At 39.6% G+C, this 25,037-nt stretch overlaps 5 protein-coding genes across 18 annotated transcripts in view; 3 read left to right on the top strand and 2 right to left on the bottom strand.

Annotated features, from left to right (window-relative positions):
- Window positions 1-833: 833 nt before the first annotated feature.
- LOC120961060 (uncharacterized) lies at window positions 834-2,924 on the top strand. 3 transcript variants are annotated; one of them, XM_040384666.2, is made up of 6 exons: window positions 834-1,116; window positions 1,336-1,480; window positions 1,583-1,817; window positions 1,972-2,085; window positions 2,235-2,487; window positions 2,574-2,924. In XM_040384666.2, the coding sequence occupies exons 2-6, from the start codon at window positions 1,384-1,386 to the stop codon at window positions 2,880-2,882; spliced, it is 1,008 nt and encodes a 335-aa protein (XP_040240600.2). In that variant the 5' UTR covers window positions 834-1,116; window positions 1,336-1,383; the 3' UTR covers window positions 2,883-2,924. The 3 variants fall into 3 exon arrangements, with proteins under 3 accessions (XP_040240600.2, XP_040240598.2, XP_040240599.2); XM_040384664.2 differs by having other exon boundaries at window positions 835-1,116; window positions 1,969-2,085; XM_040384665.2 differs by lacking the exon at window positions 834-1,116 and adding an exon at window positions 1,233-1,274 and having other exon boundaries at window positions 1,969-2,085.
- An 82-nt stretch (window positions 2,925-3,006) lies between these two features.
- Window positions 3,007-3,768, bottom strand: LOC120961062 (huntingtin-interacting protein K). Its single transcript, XM_040384667.2, has 3 exons — window positions 3,465-3,768; window positions 3,265-3,372; window positions 3,007-3,201 (listed from the first exon to the last, which is right to left on the bottom strand). The coding sequence occupies exons 1-3, from the start codon at window positions 3,615-3,617 to the stop codon at window positions 3,106-3,108; spliced, it is 357 nt and encodes a 118-aa protein (XP_040240601.1). The 5' UTR covers window positions 3,618-3,768; the 3' UTR covers window positions 3,007-3,105.
- An 841-nt stretch (window positions 3,769-4,609) lies between these two features.
- Window positions 4,610-5,906, top strand: LOC120952085 (zinc finger protein 830). The gene is made up of 2 exons (XM_040371201.2): window positions 4,610-4,880; window positions 5,008-5,906. The coding sequence occupies exons 1-2, from the start codon at window positions 4,747-4,749 to the stop codon at window positions 5,882-5,884; spliced, it is 1,011 nt and encodes a 336-aa protein (XP_040227135.2). The 5' UTR covers window positions 4,610-4,746; the 3' UTR covers window positions 5,885-5,906.
- A 3,606-nt stretch (window positions 5,907-9,512) lies between these two features.
- LOC120952150 (uncharacterized) overlaps window positions 9,513-25,037 on the bottom strand; it is a 56,579-nt gene continuing 41,054 nt past the window's right edge. For 6 of the 9 annotated variants that reach the window (XM_049607632.1, XM_049607627.1, XM_049607629.1 and 3 more), the window contains 2 exons: window positions 16,479-16,666; window positions 9,513-13,904 (listed from right to left, as the gene is read on the bottom strand). In XM_049607632.1, coding sequence (XP_049463589.1) covers window positions 13,759-13,904; window positions 16,479-16,666 — 334 coding nt within the window. In that variant the 3' untranslated portion in view covers window positions 9,513-13,758. Of the gene's footprint in view, window positions 13,905-14,225; window positions 15,277-16,478; window positions 16,667-25,037 lie in introns of those variants that run through there. The other 3 variants (XR_007452183.1, XM_049607633.1, XM_049607634.1) reach the window with 3 other exon arrangements.
- On the top strand, window positions 16,739-23,850 carry LOC120952147 (ATP-binding cassette sub-family C member 4). 4 transcript variants are annotated; one of them, XM_040371313.2, is made up of 5 exons: window positions 16,739-17,091; window positions 18,971-19,703; window positions 19,819-22,110; window positions 22,191-23,293; window positions 23,392-23,850. In XM_040371313.2, exons 2-5 carry the CDS (start codon window positions 19,176-19,178, stop codon window positions 23,687-23,689), a joined length of 4,221 nt encoding a protein of 1,406 aa, XP_040227247.2. In that variant the 5' UTR covers window positions 16,739-17,091; window positions 18,971-19,175; the 3' UTR covers window positions 23,690-23,850. The 4 variants fall into 4 exon arrangements, with proteins under 4 accessions (XP_040227247.2, XP_049463577.1, XP_049463578.1 ...); XM_049607620.1 differs by lacking the exon at window positions 16,739-17,091 and adding an exon at window positions 17,329-17,434; XM_049607621.1 differs by lacking the exon at window positions 16,739-17,091 and adding an exon at window positions 17,441-17,552.

The raw sequence follows: 25,037 nt of genomic DNA, 5'->3' as shown, positions 1-25,037 counted from the left end.
TGGTGGCACTCTCTGTTGGTGGGATACCTCAACCAGTGGAGCTTCCTCGCTTGGAGGAGAGCATTCTCATTCCCTCTGTACTGTTGTATGGTTTCGCATTGAAGTTATGCATCGCTAGAACTAGAACGGCGATACGATTGTTTAAATACTAAACTCCAACAGAAACCACCATCACTGAAGCAAGTGAGATTTGAGTCATGGTCGATGGTGCTGATACCCGTGTATCTGACCACACGACCATTCATATAGATTTTTGCTCAGAAAGTTAGAAGGCTATATAGGTCATGATAAGATGAAACTTGTCGAAACACATTGCAAGAAAAGGACAGCAATATAACGATGAGTTGTTGTAATACGCCATCGCCATCTATTGAGCAAACCAATGAAGCTGTGTGGAGATTTCGTTTTTTCTTCTATGGATATTCGATTTTCTAGTCGTATAAGCTTAATCTGTAGCGCTTCTGATGTTTCAAGTAACACCTTAATTACAATGCAATTCCACACTTACAACAAAAATTTTGACAATGGTTTACATTTCCTATTTCTTCCATTTTTCTTTCACATATACATTTTTTTTTTAAATTTTGTACTTTTGTAAAGCAGATAAAACATTAAAATAATCACGAACCTGAAGCACATACCACGGACACTTTATCGATATTCAAGGCAAGAGGAACGGGCAGAAGAACAGTGTGTCAAAAAGCGCGGAAGAAAGGAACTGAGGAACTGATAAGCGCCCTGTTACTATCTTCGCCCAAGATATTGATACCCTGCCCCATCATCATAGCTATGCCCCATCATCAGAAAGGCGATAGCAACGTTTGCGCTTTTCGATAAACATTGTTTTCCAGTTAGTCCAGGGGTTCACCTCATATGGGCTGTACAGGGAATTTTAGTGGGATCTTGAGAGCGGACTTGATGTAGTGCTCGCGTTTCTTCGTTCAGCGTTTCGCCGTAGTCGTCGAAGGTTTATTGTAGAAGAGGTAGTAAACACGACTACGTGTGCAGCGTACCCCATTCTGGCTCGCTGATATACGTTATTTTGGATTCCAAATGATACACTCGTCTCCGTAACGTTCGACGGTTGCGTACTATCTCTATCAATCGGGAAACCAAGTACGTAATTATGATAAGAACAAATGAGCTAACACAATACATCGATATACCGCTGCAAATCACCCCAATTGTGCTCGTATTTTCAAAACCTCTATCGCCACTTTGATCGTGATTAGTGGCATATTGCATGCTAACGGCAACACCGTTCTTCCACAAAGGCATGTTTTGCAATTGATCCGGCGAAAAGTTAATTTTCTACTTTTAAATATGCTGTTTTAGTTGATCCACCCAAAAAAAAATGTTATCCCGGTTCACCAACACTTTGGAATGGACACTACTAAGATAGCGTACTTGATGCTGGCTGTTTGCTTTAGTTGGCTTCCGGCATTGAGCGGCACAACCACTACGAACCCATTTCACGCAGGTATGCGGGTGCACTTGCTACGCCGTCATAGCAATATGCAGTGGTTTGTGTGCTATACTATTTATTATTTTATATTTGAGTGATTTCTTTGTTCGTTTGCAGCTCTAACTGATAATTTGACGCAGTGTGGTGCTGTAGTTTGTGTCGCGGAAACTGAAGTGTGCAGAGAGGATAGCTTCTGCGAGTGTAAACCACACTTCGAAGATCAAGGATCCTTTCAATGTGTGCCTTGCCCAGCCGAAGGACAGTACTGCCGGGGTTGTTGTATCAGCGATGCACTTACCTGTTATCATGGCGTTTGCCGGAGATGTTCTTTGGATAGCAATGGAAATTGCATGTAAGTATGTGAAAACGGATCGTCACTGGACTTTGTTTTCTGTAAAACCGGCTCAATCAGTGAGCAGTATAGTCTTATAAAGTATATTGAGAAGTGTGTATAACAATGTGCAATGATGAAATTGTGTCTATCGTGTAAATCTTCTTCACAGCAGCCAGGAGTCTTTGTTCTTCTTGACCGCTGCTCAGGTTGCACTGGCAACTGCTATGGTGCTTGGTGTGATTTCTCTAAGCTTTCTCTTGTACAAAACACTCCGTAATCGTCTGAGGTAAGATCGTCTGATGTGTTCGTTTATCTTTTTCTAGATAGTGATAAAAATTATCTCCAGGTTTGGCTTTGGCAACCGCGATTGAACACTGTCGCATATCAATTTAACAACATTTGTGTAAATAACCTTTCCTTTTACATTTCCGCCAGACGCAACAATCAAGTGCTCGAGAGCGAATTTCGCCAATCTGTTGTTAGTCGAGTTTCTTTATCATCCATACAACAACGCGTCATTAGGCGCTTACGAGATCGTCCACCCAAATATGAAACTCGGCATAATTACGAGTACCAACAGAGGCAAACGGAGAGACAGATCAGTCAGCAGAGTTCATCGGTCGAGCCCGATAGACAGTCCAATCCTGCCCCCGTAGGTGGCCCGCCTCCAGCGTACGATGGTGATACGGTACAGTACTATATTTAGCCATAAACCACATGCAAGACTTGGGGTGTTCGACATCCAATAGTGATATGTTTCATCTATTTGTTCAGATATCTCTAGCTGAGAATCCGCCACCTTACACACAAGAACAAACTGACAGAACGAGCAGTGGAATAGCAGTAATCGATATTCCCACGACCACCACAACCGATCATGCACTATCCATGGATTTGCCAACCGATCGCACCTCCAGTAACCTTCAGGGCATAACAAATCATGCGTTCGAACCCGATAAACTCACTTCATCGCAGCCACAGATCATACAACCCTCCGATAATGGTGAAACGAATGGACGTCCCAAGGAAGAATGCTATGATATTCCTCTAGTCAATAGAAATGATAAGACGGTTTACATGTAAAGGGTGTTGATAAAAAAATTAGAATAACTAAATTTAAATCGACTTTTTGTACGAGTTAATTTGATCTAAAAGGAAATTTCTAAAGAATCTAAAGAAGGAAATTTCTTTTCTTTTCCGCTCATACTTATTTTTGCACTTACTTTGCACTTCTTTTATTAGATTTTAAGCGTCCAGCGGCGCACTTCATATAGCGTATGGAAAGGAACACAAACGGCATAGATTTTTAGTTTATCAGCGCTTCTAAGGCTGCTACCACGTCGCCCCGGTGCACGCGTAGAGTCTGTTCCGCCTTGCTGCGAGTGATTTCCATTTCACGAATCTGCAACCAATCTTATCGTATCAGGCATTCTAACGTGTGTTTTTAAAACTACTGAATACTTACGATCAATTCTATGTCCTCCTTTTTCACATGTACTTTCTGTAGTTCTCGTTCTATTGCTAGCTTTTCTTCATTTTCCTTGTTGCGTTTATCTTCAAACAAGTTTGCAGCCTAAAAGAAAAGGCAAACGATCGATTTAATAATAAGGGCACTAAACAGCATTTGCAGCATGTACGCTACTAGGGCAAAAGATTTATCCATACGTTTGAACATAAATTGTGAGATGTGATCTCCTTCTCCTCGGCGTAATCCGTCACTCTTTCCAAATCGGCGGCTCCACCATCATGCTTCGACGATTTCTTTTGCTTTTTGTCGTTCGCATCGTCGACACCATTTACTGCCTCCAGATCGGCCATTTGGATGTCTGATGTCTAAAAATTGCGTCCAGAACAACTTTACTGTTTACAAATTTCCGGCAATGCGGAATAATGAAATCAAACTATAATCGGAAGCACCACACTTGGTTTTTTTCTCTGTTATTTGACAGCGTTTACAAATGTCATAACATTGAAGCATGCCAAAATGGCAGGACGGATTCTGCGGCGGAACGGTGTGATCTTTTAAAAAGATGTCTATACAATAGATTTACAGAAGAGGCAAACATATTAGAAAATATTTTAAATAGTAGAAGTACCAATGATAAAAATAAATAAAAATAAATAAAACCCCAAAATATATATTTTACTGATTATCTTTTATTGTTAATAACCTTGATTGCAGTTGATGGTGAGGCCTTGGTCACATCTATGACCCACACGATTTTGCCTCATGTGGCGAGAAATGTGTTTGTTTTTTACCTGTCACACTGCTTCTAGACGGCCCAAAAAATCTTCCGCGACAACTTTTGGCGATTTTTTCCATATGTCAAACCGTCCTTGTTTTAGCACGAAAGTATGGCTAACTTCGATCGTAATGTCGCGAAACGCGAGCGTTGCCTTTCTGTGAAAAAATCACAAACCCGCGACAATCACGGTTGCCTTTCATTTTGTTCTAAAACTAAGATGTTTTATTAGCACAAAGAGCTCGCAGAAAATTTATCGCCGTATCAAAGTTGGTCGTCTAGAAGCGGTGTAAGAGGTATCTCGGGGACCGTCTGTATATCAATTTTATGTCAGAAAAGTTGTTTTGTCTGGACAACCATAAACTATTTGTGACCATTTTTGACAACACTTCCCTTTTTTTCCATCCATACAGGTTTTGGCTTGATGGCTCGTTGTACAGGCAAATTTAAAACGATTTGGCAAAATCTTATCGTGACATTGTATGACCGAGCTATAGTATTATATGAACCTTGGTCTTCTTGTAATATTTTATGGATCTTGATTTTGCCCTTTGGATAATAAAGGAAACTTCAAACAGTTGTACCTAACATTACACTCTGTGCATCCACTGTCAGGGCATTATTGGTAAATAAACTGGCCGGAATATTCTCTGCGAAGTTGAGTTTTGTTTTTCCCATTTATCGGCCCGTAAGAAGTTTCGAAAATGTCTGCCGCTTTTAAGTTTTCCAAGAAGAAATACTCTCAGCAAGATCTGAGGCGTATAATGAGTGAAACAAAAGCTGCCAAACAGCAGCAGTCCGACAGCGAGTTGAAACGCATCGAATCTCCACTTGCAAAATATCCTTTTCCAAAACAAAATATTTCGCGAAGGTTTTTAGGTAAAACAATTGAACACATTTCATATATAATATTTACACATAGTACATACAGTAGATTTTTCCTTAACTGTCGATTCCTCCAATACATATAACGATGCCGGACAACTAATGTGTGTTCTTTGTCGGTCGATCGTTCGATCAGCTGCGGTTTGGAAAGTCCACATACACTCTAAGCAGCACAAGGAAAACAATGAGTTAGCAAAAAAGCTCAAGGATGGTTCCGCAGTTGATAGTGTGGAGCTGAGAAACGCTCCCAACGCGAATCTGAAACGAACCGGCGATCCAGACACGGGTGTTGATAGCGTGCCTGTGAAAAAGATTAAAGGAATACTGAAGAATTCCTCGCAGACGGGAGCAGCACAGAACACATTACCACATGACTTTTTCGATGATGCTGCTAATTCAGCTAATGCTCCCTCTTCTATCCGTAAGGATCTTGTCAACATAAAACTGCCAGAAAAGCATCGTGACCAGGTGGGAGAGCCGATGGATCTCGATCATACGGAAAAAGATGTTGGTGGTTCCTTAATAGTGGCAGATGAGGAAAAATTACCAGAAGGATTTTTTGACGATCCGAAAATGGATGCGAAAGCACGTAATCAGGAGTATAAAGACCCGAACGATGAGGAATGGGAAAAATTTCAGAAAGAAATTAAGGAGGCAACAAACATTTCCATGGCCATTATCAGTGAGGAACAAGAGGAATCCACCGCCGAAAGACAAATTGCGGAGATAGATGAACAAATACGCAACTGGTCTCGTGTGTTGGATTTGGAAAAGAAGAAAGAACAAGTTAAGACCATGAAAGGAGTTAAAGGCTCAGAAATGTCCTCCAGTCCTGCTAAAGGGACGGGCCAACCTGCTCAAACAGCCAATGACAATGATCGTGAGGATGATGATGATGATGCCGATGAAGAGTTTGATGAATTTTTAGATTGGAGAGCAAAGAAATCGTACAAATAGATTTTCATAGTATGAATGTGAATACACAATGAATGTTAACTAATACGAAAGAAAAGATTGAACTGCTTCCTGAATAAAGGTGAGAATAGAAGGTGGCGTAAAAAATAATAATATACAGGCGGTCCCCGAGATACACGGTACCTCTTACACGCGGATTTCTAAATTTGAGCATGTTGTACTGATTTGACATATCAATTGTAAAATGCCAAATTATTTTCCGTTTTGTTCGGATGTTAAAAACTATTTCAAAAGGTTTGAAACTATTATATTCAGTCTGAATCATATTCGTTGAGTTGATTTACTCAGCCATTTACCATCCGATTTGGACGTCCGTCCCCTCAAATGAAAGGCCGTGAGGCCGCGGACAGTATATTTTTTCTCCGCTCCTGTCCGAACACTACCGACCGAGTTTTACTACTTTTAAACTAATAACTTTAAAAAAACTTTTTTACTAAAATATAATTAATTTTCGTATTTTTCTATCGATTTGTTTGTACGGCCCTTCATTAGAAAATAATTTTCTCCACGCTCACTGTAAAACGTTGATATATGTTCGTCAAAGTCAAAGTAAAAAAAAAACTTTATTCTTTTTACTCTATTGAAACTATTGCCTCATGAAAATATTTATCTTATTACCCCCTCTCTGTTCCCTCTTCACATGGACCGGCCAACGAAAAGAACAAATCGCTTGCATCACACCTCTAATCAGTTCGTCCACACAAGTCGCCCGCATGCATTGAACGGTGGGTTTGGCGGAATCCTCGTCGATGTCGATGTGTTCGAAAAACAATTGTTGGTGCCACCGATCCAAAAAATTGTCACCAAAATTGGTGGACAGCTTTTTACTTGCTCCTTAGACCGCACCCCATGCCCCTTCCTCAGACCGCACATCTCGTTCGTTTCATCGGAATTGAACACTAAACAACAGACCATGAAAGCAAGCAGAGCGAGAAAGCATGCTAATTTTGTTGCTTGAGACCATTTGCACGCCCCGCATACTATCGCGATGATCTTTTTCTTCTTTTGGCACAACAACCGCTGTCGGTCAAGGCCTGCCTGTACCCACTAGTGAAGTGAGCTTGGCTTTCAGTGAATTATTGTTACCATAGCAGGATAGTCAGTCCTACGTGTGGGGGCACGGTCTATTCGGGACTTGAACCCATGACGGGCATGTTGTTACGTCGTACGAGTTGACGACTGTACCACAAGACCGGCCCAATTGGGTTTTATAAGTGTATAATAAAATATAGTCCACTAAGTTTTCGGCCAGGAGTAGTAACCGTTGGAGCAGAAGTTGAGAGAAGATTTCATAGGCGGCATTTGGTATGGTAATGCCACGGTAGTTTTCGCAGTCCAACTTGTCCCCTCCAGCGCCAATGGGGATGTAGAAAACACGCAGCCTCGGCTCAACACGGACTCTCTAAGGGACAATACTGTTCAACAGGATTTCAAAGCCGCTTTAGGCGAGTCTCTACTACCACAAAACAAATATGAAACTACGAGCGAGAGGACTCTAAAAACAAAAATAATGTGCAAGAAAATCACTCCCATTACGTCGTGGAAAAACCTAATCTGGCTGGTTCGACGAAGAATGCAGACAAGTGACTGAATGTAAGAATAATGCATACCGAGCAATGCAGCAACGGCATAGAACGCGAGCATGTGCAGAGGAATACTCACGGCTCAGACGCGAAGAGAAACGAGTTCACCGCTCCAAGAAACACGCATGGGAAGAGCAAAACATGCAGGATCTCGAGCAATTCATAGAGGCGTACGGACCGACGCGAATTTTTTACCAAGCAATTGCAAGTACAGGTATTTCCCGGTACACGCCATACTCGATATACGCGATTACACTATACGCTATTTTCTAAATTTGTCATTCTTTGTTCTTTGAGTTTTTTGAGCAAAATGCAAAATTTGATGTCATATGCAAAATAAATTCCCTTTTATTCGAAGTTTAAAAAACATTTCAAAAGGTATAAAATTGTAATCTTCATGTGAAATCAGATCAAATAACTAATTTGGTGTCTAAAATCTACCACTTCAAGCAAAATTATACAAAAATCAGCTATACCCAAATATCCAAAACTGCTTAAGCTTTCAATTTGGCAAGCTAAAGAGCGCTGCTTGAATTCGTCTTTTGCAGTAGATGAACAGCATCAAATATTGTTACTTCAAATAACTAATCTAACTGGAGCACAAACCAAGAGACGGCGTCTGTCTTTGACATTTTGACAAGAGCCTCCTTGTATCAATGTCATGCATGAAGTAAAGCTATAAAGTTCCACCAAGTTCGGTAGACATTCTTAAAAAGTCTTGAAGTTCCATCGTCAACCCTACAGATAGTACTAATCAACCGCTAAGTTGCAAACAGTACCGTGTGCTTGTTAAAAAGCTTTATAGTTCCACCAAGTACCGTTTCATCTCTTAAATACCCACAAAGTTCGACATCGGAACGATTTTTCGTTAAACAGCCCCAAATCAGCTATGGAGTTCGAGCTCGCTATTTGGGTTGGGTCCTGAGGCAGGCCAAGACCGCAAAGCGCCGGATAAGTAAGTAAGTAAGTTGAGAACACACTTTAGAAGTGAATTCGATTCAACTCACATGCCGATCCCGGATTCGCTGACCTATCGTTGGATCCCACGTAAACTTCGACCTGATGACCGTTGAGATGACTCTACGGGATCATCAATATATAATATTCTTCTATTTAATAATAATGTTAACAAAAGGAAAAGGAATTTAATTTGACTAAAGTTCATGTGCATTCATTCGAGATTTTGATTACATATCGTTTGATGCATAAACATCATCAGCATATTTTGTGAGGAAAAACAAATTCCAAACTCTCGTTATTCTGTTTATGCTTTCTCTAAATAATCATTAACCATTCAAAAAAGTAATTTTTAGCAGCTTAAATTATAGTACATTAGAAGTCATCATGTGAGAATAAATTAAGAATCGACACGTTTGTGTTTTTTTAGTTTATATAAAGTAAATAAGTTTCATTAAAAGATTTTAGGTTCTGTAAAGTGATACATCTTAGCTAGATTTTTCATTTTCGTGTTTTGGTTTGTATTTTTTCATAATAGAGTTGTCGCTCAATTTGAGTATGCAGTAATGTAAGTCATCGTCGTGTGCAGCTTGGATTTTCATGCGACAGTTGTTTCATATTGTGCATTTTCGTTAGCTTTGCCATTAGCATAAAGTGATCACCATATTTCAATCCTCATTCACACGCGCTCCTATGCTATGTTTAGCTTCATTTTTGTATCAGGCCAGATTCACTTCACTTGAAGTTTTACATCTGCGTTGCAGCATGTCTGCCTAGTTGAGTTAGTATGTTACAACCGTTAGCTGTAGCGTTCTTCCTCAAACAATCTACTTGCATATCTTAGTTGTGTGGTGTGTTTTTGTGTTTGTACGTATGTAAATGTGGAATTGTGACGAGTGGTGAAGCACACTTTTAGGAATGAAATTGTTCGTGATCATGTTGCCGTGATGAATCAACTATAACGTCCAGTAGTAGTAGGTTACAGTAGCTATCGTATGTTTGCCGAGCGTTTTCGAACGTAGCGTTTTGTCGCAGACTGTCACAGACATTGTCACCCAGAGCAGTCGCTAACTCTGTCGAACTCTGTATAGAAAAGTAGAACAGAGCCGGTAGAAAAAAAAATCTTCTTATGTTGAGACCATGTATAGTAAACAGGAGACAAGGCAGACAGGTGCCAAGACAGTATTAGAAAAATAGTTCCCGAAGGTCTATAGCTAATAGTAGGCATACTGATAAATTGTTCATTACTTCACTAATCTCTGAATGAGCTGTCTAGTACCTACGTTATTCCTGCTCCTGGTTTTGCTACACAAAAGAACCTAAAACATGTACAGCGTTGTACACAGTTGTCGTCGTTTCATGATTATGCTACTAATGTTTACGCTTTGGTATTTCTATTGTGCTACATCACTAAATATCACCTAAATGCTACCAACCTGTTGCTATTGCTACTCTGGTCTGGCTGTAAATGAGAAGTATTTGTAGAATGATTGCGCATGGAACGCATTTTTTTGTGCAAAAAACGTATGTGTACTGGCAAGTTATCTTCATTGTACTGAATCAGCTACTGAGCTACACACGAAAATAGAAGCTCTCAAAAAAGCACTATAAGTAAATTTGATTCTACAGAATAATATTTGTTTTTGATCATTTCTAGTACATTTAGAAACAGTCCACTCCTTTCGTGTCTCATCTTTGCCTACTCCTGCAAAACGCATGGCAGTCTTTGAAATTCTTCCCCAAATTTCAAATTACCAGGCGTTTTAGCGATTTCTCTTCGTCTGTACTGATAGTTGTTTGTGGTAGAATACGACGCGTACCTTTCCTTTCTAATGCTAGAATGCTGGTAGTATTGCATGCATTCGCTTTCTTCTTAAACAGTATCATTCTCGTTGTACAGATTCTTTTAACTGTTTTTACCAAGATTACGTACGGTCAGAAGCATTCTGCTTTACTACAAGTTGCTTTCATGTTCGGCTACTAGCTATACTCTTATTTGTTTGATTGAAATTTTCAACCTACCGGATATCTCTTATTTACTACAGGTATGCTACAGTCATCGTTCCGCTAGTTGGCTTGCTAGTTCAAGTGTCTGTTTTCTATTCGTCCTGCATTCAGCGATTCATCTGCTGCGCAGTAATCATCTGGAGCCACCTCTGAGACAGCATACGATTAGTTCCGTTGTCTCTGGTGTACGAACAAAGCGAGTGCAAAGAGTTTCGTTTCGCTTGACCATAGCTGAAAACCAGTCCCACTAACGAATGGCTGAGAGGTACAGATGCTTTCGTACTTCATCGCTTCCTGGTTGGTTCTATTTCAAAGATATTATATTAAATCTTGCCACTCATAGGACTAAATTGTGGGCTATATCCATTGTGTTGCGTTATGCATTGTATTTAAACATTCTCCAAAATCTATTCACCTACAATGGTTATTCTTACTCAATGCGGTTTCGTAACATTCTAAGCCATTTTTTGTGTAGTATGTTGTGTTTCTCGTGCTACTTCCTCTATACCATCTTTCTCGCAATATTTGCGGTCGTGCTGTTCAACTACGATCGTTCGCTGCATTATTTGCATTTGTTGCTGCTGTATGCATTCACTTTAGCTGTGATTCTTGTTGTATGAAGTAAGAGTGGACCAAGATATAGATTCTATGTATGTATAACTTATACGTGTTTGTGTATATATTTCTATGTATATATATTTTGTTTTGTATAAAGCCTTCCTATAATTATAAGATGCTTACCTTTAATATATATGTATATCTCAAGAAAGTTATGTCAAGTACATTTTGATTATTTTTTCACTGGTTGCATTACTTTTAATTACTATTGTTTGTAATGTTGACTGCAGGCAAAGGGCTATGATGCATTCTCGTATGATGTGCATGTAGCAGTCGAGGGGTCTTGAGTTACGGAAATATATGCTACTGGCATTGCTAGTTTGAACCTACCGTCACAAACAGTCACGTGTTCAGAGAAAAGAATTTATCATAGATTTCACGGTTTAAAACAGCTACAATAGGAGAAAAGTTAGGGTACTTATTTCGTACATTCATACATTCGTGTAATTGCACACGATCTTATTTTACATTGGTTTGTTCCATTCATTATTAAAGCTTTTCAATGTATTAGATTGATACGGTAAGCTCATGCATGCCGCTACGAATAGGGAAATATGTAAATGTAAAGTAGTAAATTGAAGAACGCTGCTTTTTTCAAAGGTAGGTGCTTACTGTTTTGGGCGATTCTTGTGTAACTGCAGAGAAATAGAATGTTCAGAATGTTTTTCCTAAAATCTTCCCCTATTTTATGAAGAATATTCTGATGTTATTTCTCTGTTCAAATGAGAAAATAAATGTGTGTGAAAAACAAACTTCCACTGGTGTATCACACCATAGTGCATGCTATTATCTTTTTTTACATTTTTGGGCTTCATTGTTTTTATGATTTTTTTTGTAATTCTTGTAGCATGTACTAATTTCATTTGGCAGCGCATTGCTTGTAAAATTCTATAGTGTATCAGTAATGGCGATAATAAAAAAAGCCTAAAAATTTGCTACACTCAGTACGTGTGATAGGTTTAAGTATTTTTTTTTTTTACTTTTTGAACATTTTTTTGATGTTTTTGTTATTTTTCTTCGTTTTTATATTGTAGTAAGATTTTTGCTTCTACAGCCTAAGCCTAAGAACCGAAGTTCTAAGCGAACTTCGTTCCGGTAATATCACATGCAAGTTGTGGTTTGTAGTTGTCTCTAGAGTAAAATTATGCTCTATAGTTCGTCCTTGTATAGCAACTGCTAGTTGCAACAGTGGAATAAGATGGACTTGCGTTTCGTCCGATCCTAGATCACATGGGTACACAATAGAGATTTATCTTTATTCGCAATAGTTTGAGTTTGTCTAAGTTTGGTGATTATTTAGATCTAATGAGATCTTCATTGCCAATAAAGATGTTCGCAACGCGATGAAAGCCAAGCACGTTTAGCATTTAATGAAATGCGCAAAGCAATATACCTTCTTCCATTCTCGACAGCAAAATGTACATTTAAAACAAGATCACAAATAACCGTCCAGCAATGAATGTAGCTGAATGTTTAATATAATTTTCAAACAAAACCGATGTTTTTTTTCTACTCTACTTATGAGATCTAGCAATGTTATGTTACTGATGAGAAAGCGTTTCTTATCAATATTAAATTATGTTAAAGCATGATACATTTTCAGGTTCACCCCTCCTCTTTATGTTTTAACCATCTTTGTTATCATTCGAAACTTCTGGACACTGTTGCATTGATAGCACACGCAAGATCCATTCATCAGATTTTCATCACGAACAGGATAAACGATCATCGGTCGAAGCATTTTTTCGTTCTAAATTTGTTTCAGTTTCGCTATCTCATGTAGGTTGTTTTGCTTGTATCATTCATTTTTATGTAGTCATTATCATAATCTGTCTTTCCTGCTATCACGGATGATTTTATACTGCACGGAAAATTTTCCCCCCTCTCTCATGATCTTGATATTTGTTCGTCATTGTTTTTCATCCTTCGATTGTCTTATGTAGTGCACCTAAACTTGTTTCTAAATGTGTTGTTAGTCAGTAAATGTATTCAACCTTTCTGTTGTTGTAATCACCATCTTCATTTTGTTCACACCGGGCTGCAAGAATGCATATTTGATCGAGTTCATGTAATCAATTTGTATGCATTCTCATTAAGCAGCACAGTTGATACAGTTAACAGCGTAAATGAAGGCATAATGAAATCAAATGTCATCCTGTTACAATGTATTCCTGGCTCTCAAAACTAATTAGATCATTTCTCTTTGCAGGGAGCAAGATCGATATTTATTTCACTACCATCAGCTGTTTTTTCTTCTCTCACCTTTACAGCAGCAGAACATTTCATTTAGCAATTATGCACTATATTTAGTTAAAAAATATCTGCAATACAATCCGTGCGCTAGAGCCAGTGTTAGTGTGCAATTGTTTGGATCTCCGTGCGACTAATTCAATTACTAAATTGTGCTTCTACTGTTAGAAGGTTTTGGGCTCTTTAGTGAAACGCGTCGTTTTGTGGTCCCTAAAATGGTAAGTTGTCGGAAGCCGGATGGTTCATAGGACATAGTATTTAAATTATGCCTTATATATGAGGCATTGATTAATGCTTTGGGAGAGCTTCACAATTAAAGGCAAAACATATCAAAAATGAAATACACATACATATAGTTTACCGTTTTGGCGCTATTTTGCAGTTTTGTAATTTCCTTTATCGTTTTCCCATTGTTCTGTTCTACTGTTATCTGTTATCAATTTACGTTTTAATCTCCGCGATCTCAACCGTAACACTCTCGTTCGGGTGTGTTGTACCGTTGTCCTTTATGTGATGGTTTGCACTACGGTTGGATTTGGTGGAAGTTGCCGATGCATTACTGCTTCCGCGGGAACCACGCCGTGAGCCTAAATCCGATGGTATATGATTGAACGGTGGTAAAAAATTAGAAATGTGAATTAATTACATACAGTTTAATAGTATCCTAGAACACGAACCATCAATTAAATCTATAAAATTAACAGAGTACTCGTTTCTTTTACGTACTTGATAAAATGGCAGAACAATACATGGAAGGTGCGTTTTCATAAAGTACTTTAACTACGCGGAAAAAGGAAGACTGAATTGTATTGTAAAGAGGTATTTTTTATATCACTTGGACTCACCGAACAAAAGATGATTTTATAAATTTTATAAATTTTTGACACATTGGTAGACACCGATACATGTCCAACATGGATTATACGTGTTTATTTCTAAATACCCAAGAACAGACAGTTCAATGTCAAGATGGACTAAAAAACACATAGCACAACAATGTACGATAGTAGAGTAAAACATGTGAGAATTGGTTCATTGATGCAACTTTCAATTGAAGATATGTGTGATGGAATGGATGGTAAGGCATGCAAACGAATTAGAAGGGGTTTTTTTTACATAAAATAATGTGTTTATTCATTAGAACAACATTAGAAGCCTTACTGTAAACGATTCAAGCTTTAGTAGATTGTATCACAATAATAATATCTATTCAGCATACAAATTGTGTAACTAAATATCAATCAATAAAATTAATCCGGTACAAAATGAAGTAAATGATTTACAACTATATCATAGCAACGGGGATAGAGCATGTAAAATAGACCTTTTTTTGAATAGATTAATAGAGCAACACTTTCTACCAACATTACTTAATTACTGTTAAAGCAAATAAATACCTACTAGTGAGCAGTTTTTCATTATTGAGTAACTGCGCAGACATGTTAAAGCTGTTCTGTTTAATGTTACTTTATGTGAATCCGCGAACAATTGTGCGATCAAAAGTGGAAGATTCGTCGGTATAGCCACATTGGAAGAAGTATACAGACTAAATTCTGATCACCTTAGATCGTTGTACGGCGATTATGCGAATAACGTATGTGCCCCCTGTACTGTTCACGGTGCTTAACATTACTTGAGCAAAATGTGGCAAATTATCTCATCTATTGTTTTGTTTGCTGAATTGATGCCGGCGTTGATGCTGCTTGATCTTGCTGCTGGCTTTTTTTGGCATGTGAATGTGTTTCTGCGAAAAATGGGACGAGGAATAGAAGTTGGGTTTGTTTTTCTTTGTGTTGCTTTGTGTTGTTGGTTGTTGTTGTTGAAGAAGCATCTGCATTTAGTATAACATGTTTTATATTGCTATGTTAAATGAGTAGCATTCTTTGCTTACGGTCAGGTACAGGTTTTTTCTTTCTTATTTTTGCTATATTTCCACTTCATGTAGTGGATAGAGACTACCTGTACATAATTAACACAAAATAGCAAGAAAAGGTACACGTAGAGCAGAAAAGAGAGAAGAAAAAAGAGAAAAAGAATGAAAAGAGAAAATACAAGCACGAAAGGATAGACATGTTTTCAGAGTTTATCGTAAACCAAACGAATAACGGCGTTCTAGAAGTAAATCAAAGAAATTATTTACACCACACACAATGCACAAACGATTGTGATTAAAAGTTAACTTTGAATCAAATAACCATTGCCGAACTAAACAACGAACAAACTATAAGCACTATTGACATAAGTCGTGACGCACTATTTGGTGCTGTTAGTATGCAAAGCATTTGCGTGTATGAATATTTTACGAACGAATGAAAATGATCAGAATGGTATTACAAACGCATTTTCCAATCGTTTGTTTTCCTCTTTCAAAGGACTGAGAACTATGTGTTTTTTAGCCAATCACAGACGAATAAATTTAAAACTGATAATGTCTTACTACAATCAGTCAGTTTCAAGTTTTCTCTAATTAATGGTATTCGCCAATTGGGTAGATTTAACTAAGACTAGAGAGTGGTTGCAAATGATAAGATCGTATGGCAGATCTATAATTCTAAACGAAATAAAATATTTCTGTGTGAATCTATGTTCGTTTAAACTGAGCTTAATCGTCGAAAGCTAACCAGAATCATTGGAAATAAATCTCTTAACGTTGATATGCATTTAAATTTAAATTCTAAACAAACGTAACATAATAAGTATATGTGTAAAGGTTAATTGATTTTAAACATCATAATATTGATCTTCGTCTTGGTATTTCCAAATTTATAAGAAATCATAGACCAAGAACATAGACATAATATTTTTGTTATTAATTTTGAACAATTGTCATCAAGATTATTAACCAGTAACATATAAAGTCGTAAAATAGTTCAGAAAAAATCATATCATAATGTGTTTCCAAACGAACAAGAATCAACAGTCAACTACAAGGAACGGCATGGTGAAACTAACCGAATAGGTAATAGATAGGGAAAGATTGATAGTAACAGGAAACGGCAGATGAAGAAGATAAGGTCAGCAAAAGAGCACAAGACAACGGATACTATCGACTTCCAGTGACACTAGAACCGAGAACGACTAACGGCAGCTACGTCCAAGCAGACACTTGTGATAATGGACGGGACATCGGGAGCGGATTCCCATATACAGACCTATCTTACCTATCGATGCATTCGGTGAATGCGGTCGCAGTGATGCCATGCTAGGCTGACGAGATGGTAAACGTACGGACATGCGTGAGCCGCGTCGTTCTTGGCCGTGCAGGAGTTTGTTGTCCCGTAGAAGCGAAACATTCATCAATCGCGGGTTCGGTGTATTGAAGATCGTTCGATTTTCACGCCAACGTGCCCTGTGTAAACGAAACGGAATGAATGAAACGTTATGAAGAAGTTAGACTAAAACATAGGATATATGTGCACACATCAACTAGTGAACCCACGACGAAACTATAAACGATGTACGATATGGTAGTGCTCAAAGATTGCACCACGATGTAACCACGTAGAGGATACTTTATTGCAATTGTTGGCAAAACATTACTTTCCGTTATGAAATTGTCTCTAGAGTTTCTGTTTGCGTTTGCATCAGCCCCTGGCAGCAAATCAACATGACAGCGAAGCTTATCAGTATGAGACTTGCTGGTGCCGAGAGCGGAAAGATAACATTGAACAATACGACATGACCGAGGCCATAAGAGAATACGCTTAGTATAGTTTCAGACATTGCTAGTAGACGGCGTGTGTGTGTGTGTACTCTTGCTGTTCGTTTGAACCGGTAAGTATTCGGGGAATTCTAATAGATGAGAAGAAGCAATGGTGTCGATTGCAACAGTACTAAAACCGTTAACAAGTGCTCGGTAAACATGATTCCAAAGTGTGTTTTTGTAGCCGTTGCAACGAAAGAGCGTAGCTCAAAAGAGTATATTTCTTCAAACACTCTCTAGACGTAGGTAGGAAACAAAGAGTGGAGAGTTTAGAGCGCCCGCGCGAATGAGAAAGAGAGAACTGTCATTGACAGCTGTTTTTTCGTCAACCAGTTGTGTGGTTGTGTGTGGTAGCGTTGTATTGTTTGCCCTTCATTCATAATCAAACTACAGACGCAGACGGTACCGCCGCGGGTAGGTTGTCAGTGTGTTGAAATTCAGTCGCAAAAAATGCAGTTCTTGTAATACATAACTAATGCACCAATCACCAGCAGCATGTTGTAATGCTGAACTGAACGTACCAAACGTGGGTGTGAGTGTCGAAAACGAAAAATAAAACAGTGGTTCGGTTTTTTTTTCGCTCTATCTATCAATCGAGGGTGATTGAACAAATCGGACATGGTGTGTTTATACTAAAGGCTTCAGATTCAGTGAAAGTTTAAGATCAATGGGCCGTTGCTTTCTATTGTTAAAAAAGAGCGAACCTTTCCGGCAAACGTTGTTAGAAGGCTTCGATTAAGAGATTTGAAAGCGAAGAAGACACGTATATTGCAAGAAGCTACCCTAATAAGTGATGTTATTGTTCTCAGCCGCCTCACGACTTTAATATATTTAGGCGGTGCTGAAATTAGGCAATGTTGATCGTCCTGCGTATACTTATTGATTGAGCATTGTTTATGAATGGCCTTCGATGCGAGTAAGCCGAAGTTATTGTTTGGAGTTGCTGTTAAGTGTTCACTGCAGGCCCACGGCCATCAAATGTTTCTATAGTAGTGCACGTTGATTTTCTTTCGATTGCCGCAACAAAGCGAGCTATTTATAGTGCGAATCTATGTTTTACAAATGAGTTAGATTATTCTTCTGTGCTACAAAATACTTGAATAATCGTTGTGTGCAATCGTTGCCAGTAACCATCGTTAGGAAGTCCAATAGAGAGCTAATCCATTCACGGCACGGAACACTGACTCGCAAAGCACACATGGTGGTGGACTTTTGGCAGTGCAAAAAGGCGAACATAACACACTTTTGGAACCATTTGGATGAAGTTCGCATCAAACGATTGAAAGCATTTTTGAATCACGATCGACACATCATAGCAAAGCATTTCTCCGGCAAGCGCAGACTGCAGACGGCTTTACACTGGAAAAACCGGTTCCCACGTCGCATTGCTCTGACCGACATAATTCTTCTCTGCGTACTATTCCGGCATGCTGAACATAATGAGGGATATGAAATCGTTGATGCGGAATGATTAGTTTGGTCGGCCACATTGAATAACTAACTACACAACAATGAATGTGTGCAGCAGTCTGGAACTATTCGCATTGCCAGTTTTGCTGTTCGGTAGTTGGACTATTGTTCGTAAGCAAATTATATTATCTTTAATTCAGTAACATGTATAGTATAAAACTCAAAAGTGTATGTACATTTTTTACCTTTTTTGGGGGGCTTATAAAAACATCACTATAAACTAGATCTGGTGTGTTTTAGATGCATGAGCTAGCTAAAACTCAATGATTGATCCAATATATTTGCTACGATCATACAAAAATGATTCATCCATTTACTATACCATCGCTCGATGGCTATATTTTTTCAATGATTATTATTTAGCCTTATACCGGCTTTAGATGCTTTGGGGATTCACACGGCGGTGGATTCGGAAATATTACCATAGTATTATAATTTGCAGGGGATTTTGAATGCAATATGTTTTCTTTTTCTTTTTAGATCCAGTTTGTAGCGGAGTACAGCACAGCCTTCCTTATTGACCCTGAAAACGAGCTGTAAAGACAACTTGCAACAGATTGATAATCGGCATATATATTGTGGTGTATCCTGCTAAATGGGACGTCATTTATGGCGAATGACTGCCCGTAGAAAGCTTTGCACTGATCAGTTAAACAACACGAAAAACGAAACGGTTTAGTGAAGAATGAACCGCGAAAACCCATTCGGTAATGGAAAGCAGGTCAACCCTGTACAGAATGCCTCCTTTCTGTCGAAACGTAGTTTCTGGTGGCTACGAGAAATGTTCCGCTATGGACAGCGTAAAGAGATTACGGAAGAAAAGCTTTACGCGACACTGCCAGAGCACAGCAGTCACGGTTTGGCGGAAACATTCGAACGCCTATGGTCAGAAGAGGAGCAACGTGGACCGACCAAGGCTAGCTTTGCTCGTGTTTACTGGCGAGCTTTCGGCAAGGAAACCCTTTTCTGGGGTCTAGTGTTCTCGGCTTTCGAAACGGCCAACCGTGTTGCTCAACCATTGCTGCTGGGAGAGCTAGTATCCTACTTTACTCCTAACCAGGACACCATCAGCGAACGAGACGCATACCTGTACGCGATAGGCGTTATCGCATGTTCGCTGTTATCGGTCATCTCATTTCATCCCTTCATCTTCTTTATTTTTCAACTCGGAATGAAGTTTCGTATAGGCGCTTCGTGCTTAATTTATAACAAGGTAACTTAAAGCAAATAGCCCAACGAGATTTACTATTACTAACGAGATTTAGCACTACTTGTAGGCTGTTTGTTGCGACACACATTACATGTTTCACCATGATTCTGTCTTGTAGGTACTTAAACTCTCTAAATCCACCACTGCTGGCGACGGACTTAATGGAAAAATCATCAATTTGCTCTCGAATGACGTCGGAAAGTTTGACATCGCATTATGTTTCGTGCATGATCTGTGGAAAGGCCCCATGGAAGCTGTTCTGCTTGGCTATTTCATTTATTGTCAAATTGGGTTCTCGGGCTTGCTAGGAATGGCCTTCCTGATGAGTTTTATCCCGCTTCAAGCCTGGGTGGGTAAGAAAACGGCCACCTATCGAATGAAAGCGGCCAAACGGACGGATGTACGTGTACGATTCATGAACGAAATCATCCAAGGTATTCAGGTGATCAAAATGTACACGTGGGAGAGCTCATTCGCCAAAATGATCGAAAATATCCGGCGGAAAGAGATACAAGCCATCCGTGGTGGTGCATACGTGCGGGCAACGCTCATATCGTTCTTTACCGTGTCGCGAGTGTCCATTTTTATCAGCCTACTGTCATACACAGTCACCGAGAACGTTATCACTGCCAAAAAGGTGTTCATTGTGACGTCGTTCTACAGCATACTGAACGATTCCATGGTGCATTTCTGGCCCATGGCCATTACCTTCTGCGCGGAGGGATATATCTCGCTCAAGCGTATACGTGATTTCCTTTTAACACCTGAAGGAAAAAGTAGCCTCAGTACAAACATGCCATCAGATGTAAAGAAAGGCAAGAAAACAACGTCTACCAGCGATAAAGATAATTCGAGCCAAATGGAATCTAGTAAAGGAATCAAAGAAGATGCCTTGCAAAACGGCAGTAAAGGCGTGACAAAAAATGAAGACGTCGATTTTGAACCCTTGCTGCCAAAACGTTTTGTACGAACGGTGGATGGAGAAAGAAAAGGCATCGTACTCGATAACGCCACAGCACGTTGGATGTGCCCTTCAGCTGTACCAGTTGGAGCAATTTCTACACTGGGGAAAGGAGGTGGGGATTGCTCAGAAGAGACTACAAATGTTGGCATTGAGTCTGTCAGTTTGACTGTCGATCCGGGAAGATTGTGTGTGCTGGTAGGTCCAGTTGGCTCGGGCAAATCTACTCTGCTGCAGGTGCTATTGGGTGAGCTAGAACTCGATCAAGGTACGGTGGAAATGTATGGAACAGTCAGCTATGCCGCACAGGAACCTTGGCTATACGAAGGCAGTGTGAGGAATAATATCATTTTTACTGAAGAGTACGATGAGCGGCGTTACTTACGGGTGGTTCGTGTATGTGCTCTGGAAAAAGATTTTGAACTTTTTCCACACGGCGATCAAACGATTGTTGGAGAACGAGGCATCAGCTTAAGCGGAGGACAAAAGGCACGTGTCAATCTTGCCCGTGCCATCTATCGAAAAGCCGATATTTATTTATTGGATGATCCACTGTCAGCAGTCGATACACATGTGGGCAAGCATATTTTCGAGCTTTGTATTCGCGATTTCCTCGCTAATCGAGTATGCGTTTTGGTTACCCATCAGTTGCAGTACTTAAAAGACGTACAACAGATAGTGCTAATGAACGCGGGCCGAGTAGAAGCATGTGGCGGCTATAAAGAATTGAAAAAATCAAATATCGAATCGATCATGGCACTGACACCTGACGAATCTCCCCTAGAAAGTCCTATAGAAAAGGAACTGAAAAACCGTCGCCCAAGACGGACTAGTGGATCTTCGACCGGTTCGCAGCGTGATAGTGATCTTATGATGGACCTGTTGCAGCAAGACAAACAAGAAGAAGAAAAAGAATCTCAAGGCGGTAGCGGTAGTGTGGGGCTCTCAGTGTACAAAACTTACTTCAGCGCGGTCAACAGTTGCGGATGGGTGTTCTGGCTTAGCGCTTTAATGGTGCTATCGCAAATCGTTGTCAGTGGAGTCGACATATTTGTTGCAGAATGGGTGAATTGGGAGGAGAAAGTGGCTGGCATTCCTCCGGAATTTGATTTGAATGATAATCACACTATTTTGAGTTCTCGCGATGTGCGAATTTTACTGAGAGAGCAGGCTGATGTGAGCAACTTCATAGAGCGTCAGCAGTACATCTGGATCTACAGTGGGCTAATTATTCTGCTGGTTATCTTAGTTGTACAAAGATCGTTTTCGTTCTTTTACGTTTGTCTTCGCATTTCCATAAATCTACATGATCGTCTTTTTCGTGGATTGACCCGTGCAACAATGTACTTCTTCAATACAAATCCTTCCGGGAGAATTTTGAACCGTTTCTCAAAAGATATTGGAGCGATTGATTCAGCACTGCCCATGGCACTGTTAGACTGCGTTGTGGTAAGTATTGAGCTGAGTTGAACTGGAACTGGTTGAGAGCTGGTCAAATTGATTGCCTTTTACCCTTAATTATTTTGCAGTTTTTCTTGGAAATGATCGCAGTAGTAGCGGTGGTATCGATCGTCAACTATTGGTTCCTTGTACCTACTGCGGTGGTTGCGGTAGTGATGTATTACATTCGTCAGACTTATTTAAACACGTCTCGTGTGGTGAAGCGCATCGAATCTGTCAACCGATCGCCGCTTTTCTCACACACCAATGCGACTTTGCAAGGACTATCAACGATTCGGGCGTTTGGTGCACAGTCGATACTCAAGCACGAGTTTAACGAGTTTCTCGATGTGAACTCCTCTGCTTGGTACATGTTTATCTCTACGAGTCGTGCATTTGCCCTGTGGCTCGACGTGGTGTGCGTGTTGTACATTGGTATCATAACGATCAGCTTTCTCGTTGGCAATAGCAACCAAATGCTAGGCGGCAGCGTCGGATTGGCCATCACAAAGACAATCAGCTTGGTCGGTATGTGCCAGTGGGGGATGCGGCAATCGGCAGAACTGGAGAATCAGATGGTTTCCGTAGAGCGTGTGAATGAATACACAAACTTACCGTCTGAACCACCGCTCGAGACTGCGCCGAAACATCGACCGCAACGAAACTGGCCTGAGCATGGTACAATACGGTTCAACAACGTTGATCTGCGGTACTCGGACGATGGAGAGCGTGTACTAAAGGACCTTAATTTTACCATTCGTTCGAACGAGAAGGTTGGCATCGTGGGACGTACTGGGGCTGGCAAATCGTCCTTGATTCAGGCACTTTTCAGACTCGCACCCTTCGAGGGAAATATTGAAATTGACGACATAGATACAAAGACCTTGGGTTTGCGCGATTTACGAAGCAAAATCTCTATTATACCTCAGGATCCCATTTTATTTTCCGGCACGTTGCGTAGCAATTTGGATCCATTTGATCAGCGCAAGGACGATGAATTGTGGAGTGCTCTTGATCAGGTTGAGTTGAAAGAGGCCGTATCTTCGCTAGCCGGAGGTTTAGAGTGTCGCATGTCCGATGGAGGGAGCAATTTCAGTATGGGCCAAAGGCAACTTGTTTGTCTCGCTAGAGCCATTTTGAGAAACAATAAAATCCTTGTTCTCGACGAAGCCACTGCCAATGTAGATCCGGAGTAAGTAGATATGTACATAAGTACATTGTTTTTAAAAATAGGTAATGATCTGTACAATTTACAATTAACATGTTATTTCTTTCTTTTTGTCCTTATAGAACGGATAAACTGATTCAAACTACGATTCGTACAAAATTTGCCCACTGCACAGTATTAACAATTGCGCATCGATTAAACACGGTTATGGACAGTGATAGAGTGTTGGTGATGGACGCTGGACGCGTAGTCGAGTTTGGGCATCCGCATGAGCTTCTGCATGGTCCGATTGGCTATCTACGGCGACTAGTGGACCAAACTGGTGTTGCTACGGCAGCAATGTTGATGCGTACTGCTGAGGATAATTTTAAAAAATCTAGTGCACGGCAGACGGAAGCAATTACACTGGGATTGTCATGAGACAAGGTCTAAAAGAAAATGTACACACTTGCTGCATAAATGCTTGAGATTATTTTATGTACAGTATTTATGTACAACATAAACTACGAGCAATATTTTGTGTCAATTTTCACTGAAAGTAAGATTGAAATCAATAAAGAAATATAAAAATAATACACGAATTACTCATCGTCTTTATCCTTAGTATACTAAAATTAATCAATTATGTCATAAAAAGCACTTTCACAAATATGGAAGGCTAAACGATGCGGAAGTATGAATTGAGTATTAAGAGCATTGGTCAACCAACTGCCATAAAAATGGAAAATTACATAATATATAAATTCTAAAAAATATACTTTGTTGTTCATCTGAGGGTTACTGGCCGGATGAAAACAAATACGATAAAGCTAATAGAAAATGACGCAATGCGACAACCGACCAAACGAATGTTGACAACTGATCAAATGATATAGCTAAAAAAGATAGACCAGTTAAGAAATCAAATCAAAATCAAACCAACTTCCTTCAACCGCTTTAAGCAAAAATTAAAAATATACATACAGTGGCTCAATCGGAAAACCGGACTTGGGTTAAATGAAGTTTTGCCCGGTTTTCCGATTGAGGCACTGTAGATAGTAAAATTGTACGTAAATAAGTGTGCGTCTATATGTAACAAGTAACAGCTTGGTGTGGTCGGAATTTTGCAGGGAATATACGAAAGAACGGTATCTGGTTGTATCTTCCGTCGATTTGTTGAAAGTAATTGTAACTTATTAGTAAAAGTTAACAGTAAGATTGTTGTAATTGAGAAAACCGAATAATGAAGAAAGTAACACACAAACCTCGAACAGTAAAACAAAGTTGGTGAACGTACGTTGCCAACCTAGAGAGAAGAAAATTGAGCACACATTCCGACAACATAGAGATCTGCTTGCGTGTGAGTAGCGCGAGCGAACGGAGAGATTGAGAGTGATTAAAAGTGGTCCGCATGGCATTGCAACACGCGGTCGTTTGCGCTTTAGTTCGAGCAAGTACGTGAGAACAACAAGATGGTGCGTTTTTCGTGTAAAATTTCGCGTATTGTTTGTATAGTGGCTGTAAACGTGTCTTCAAGCTAATATATTTTTGTAAAATACTTTATAAATATTTTATTACGAATGAGTGGAGTACGCAGACGATAAAAATGAGAGGAATGTGAGGACGGAATGTACAACACGATACGACGATATAGTGCGAACATACCGTGTGCTGTTTGGCGTGACGTTAAATTCGTTCAATTAATCTGCTGTAGCAACCGTTTTTGTTTATTTGACCCGTGGAATTGACACAAATCAATTGGTATTCACTAGGGACGGTACGAGTTAAA

Source organism: Anopheles coluzzii, chromosome 2, assembly GCF_943734685.1.
Source record: "Anopheles coluzzii chromosome 2, AcolN3, whole genome shotgun sequence".
Classification (NCBI taxonomy): domain Eukaryota; kingdom Metazoa; phylum Arthropoda; class Insecta; order Diptera; family Culicidae; genus Anopheles; species Anopheles coluzzii.
This window is presented reverse-complemented; position numbering and strand designations above follow the sequence as displayed.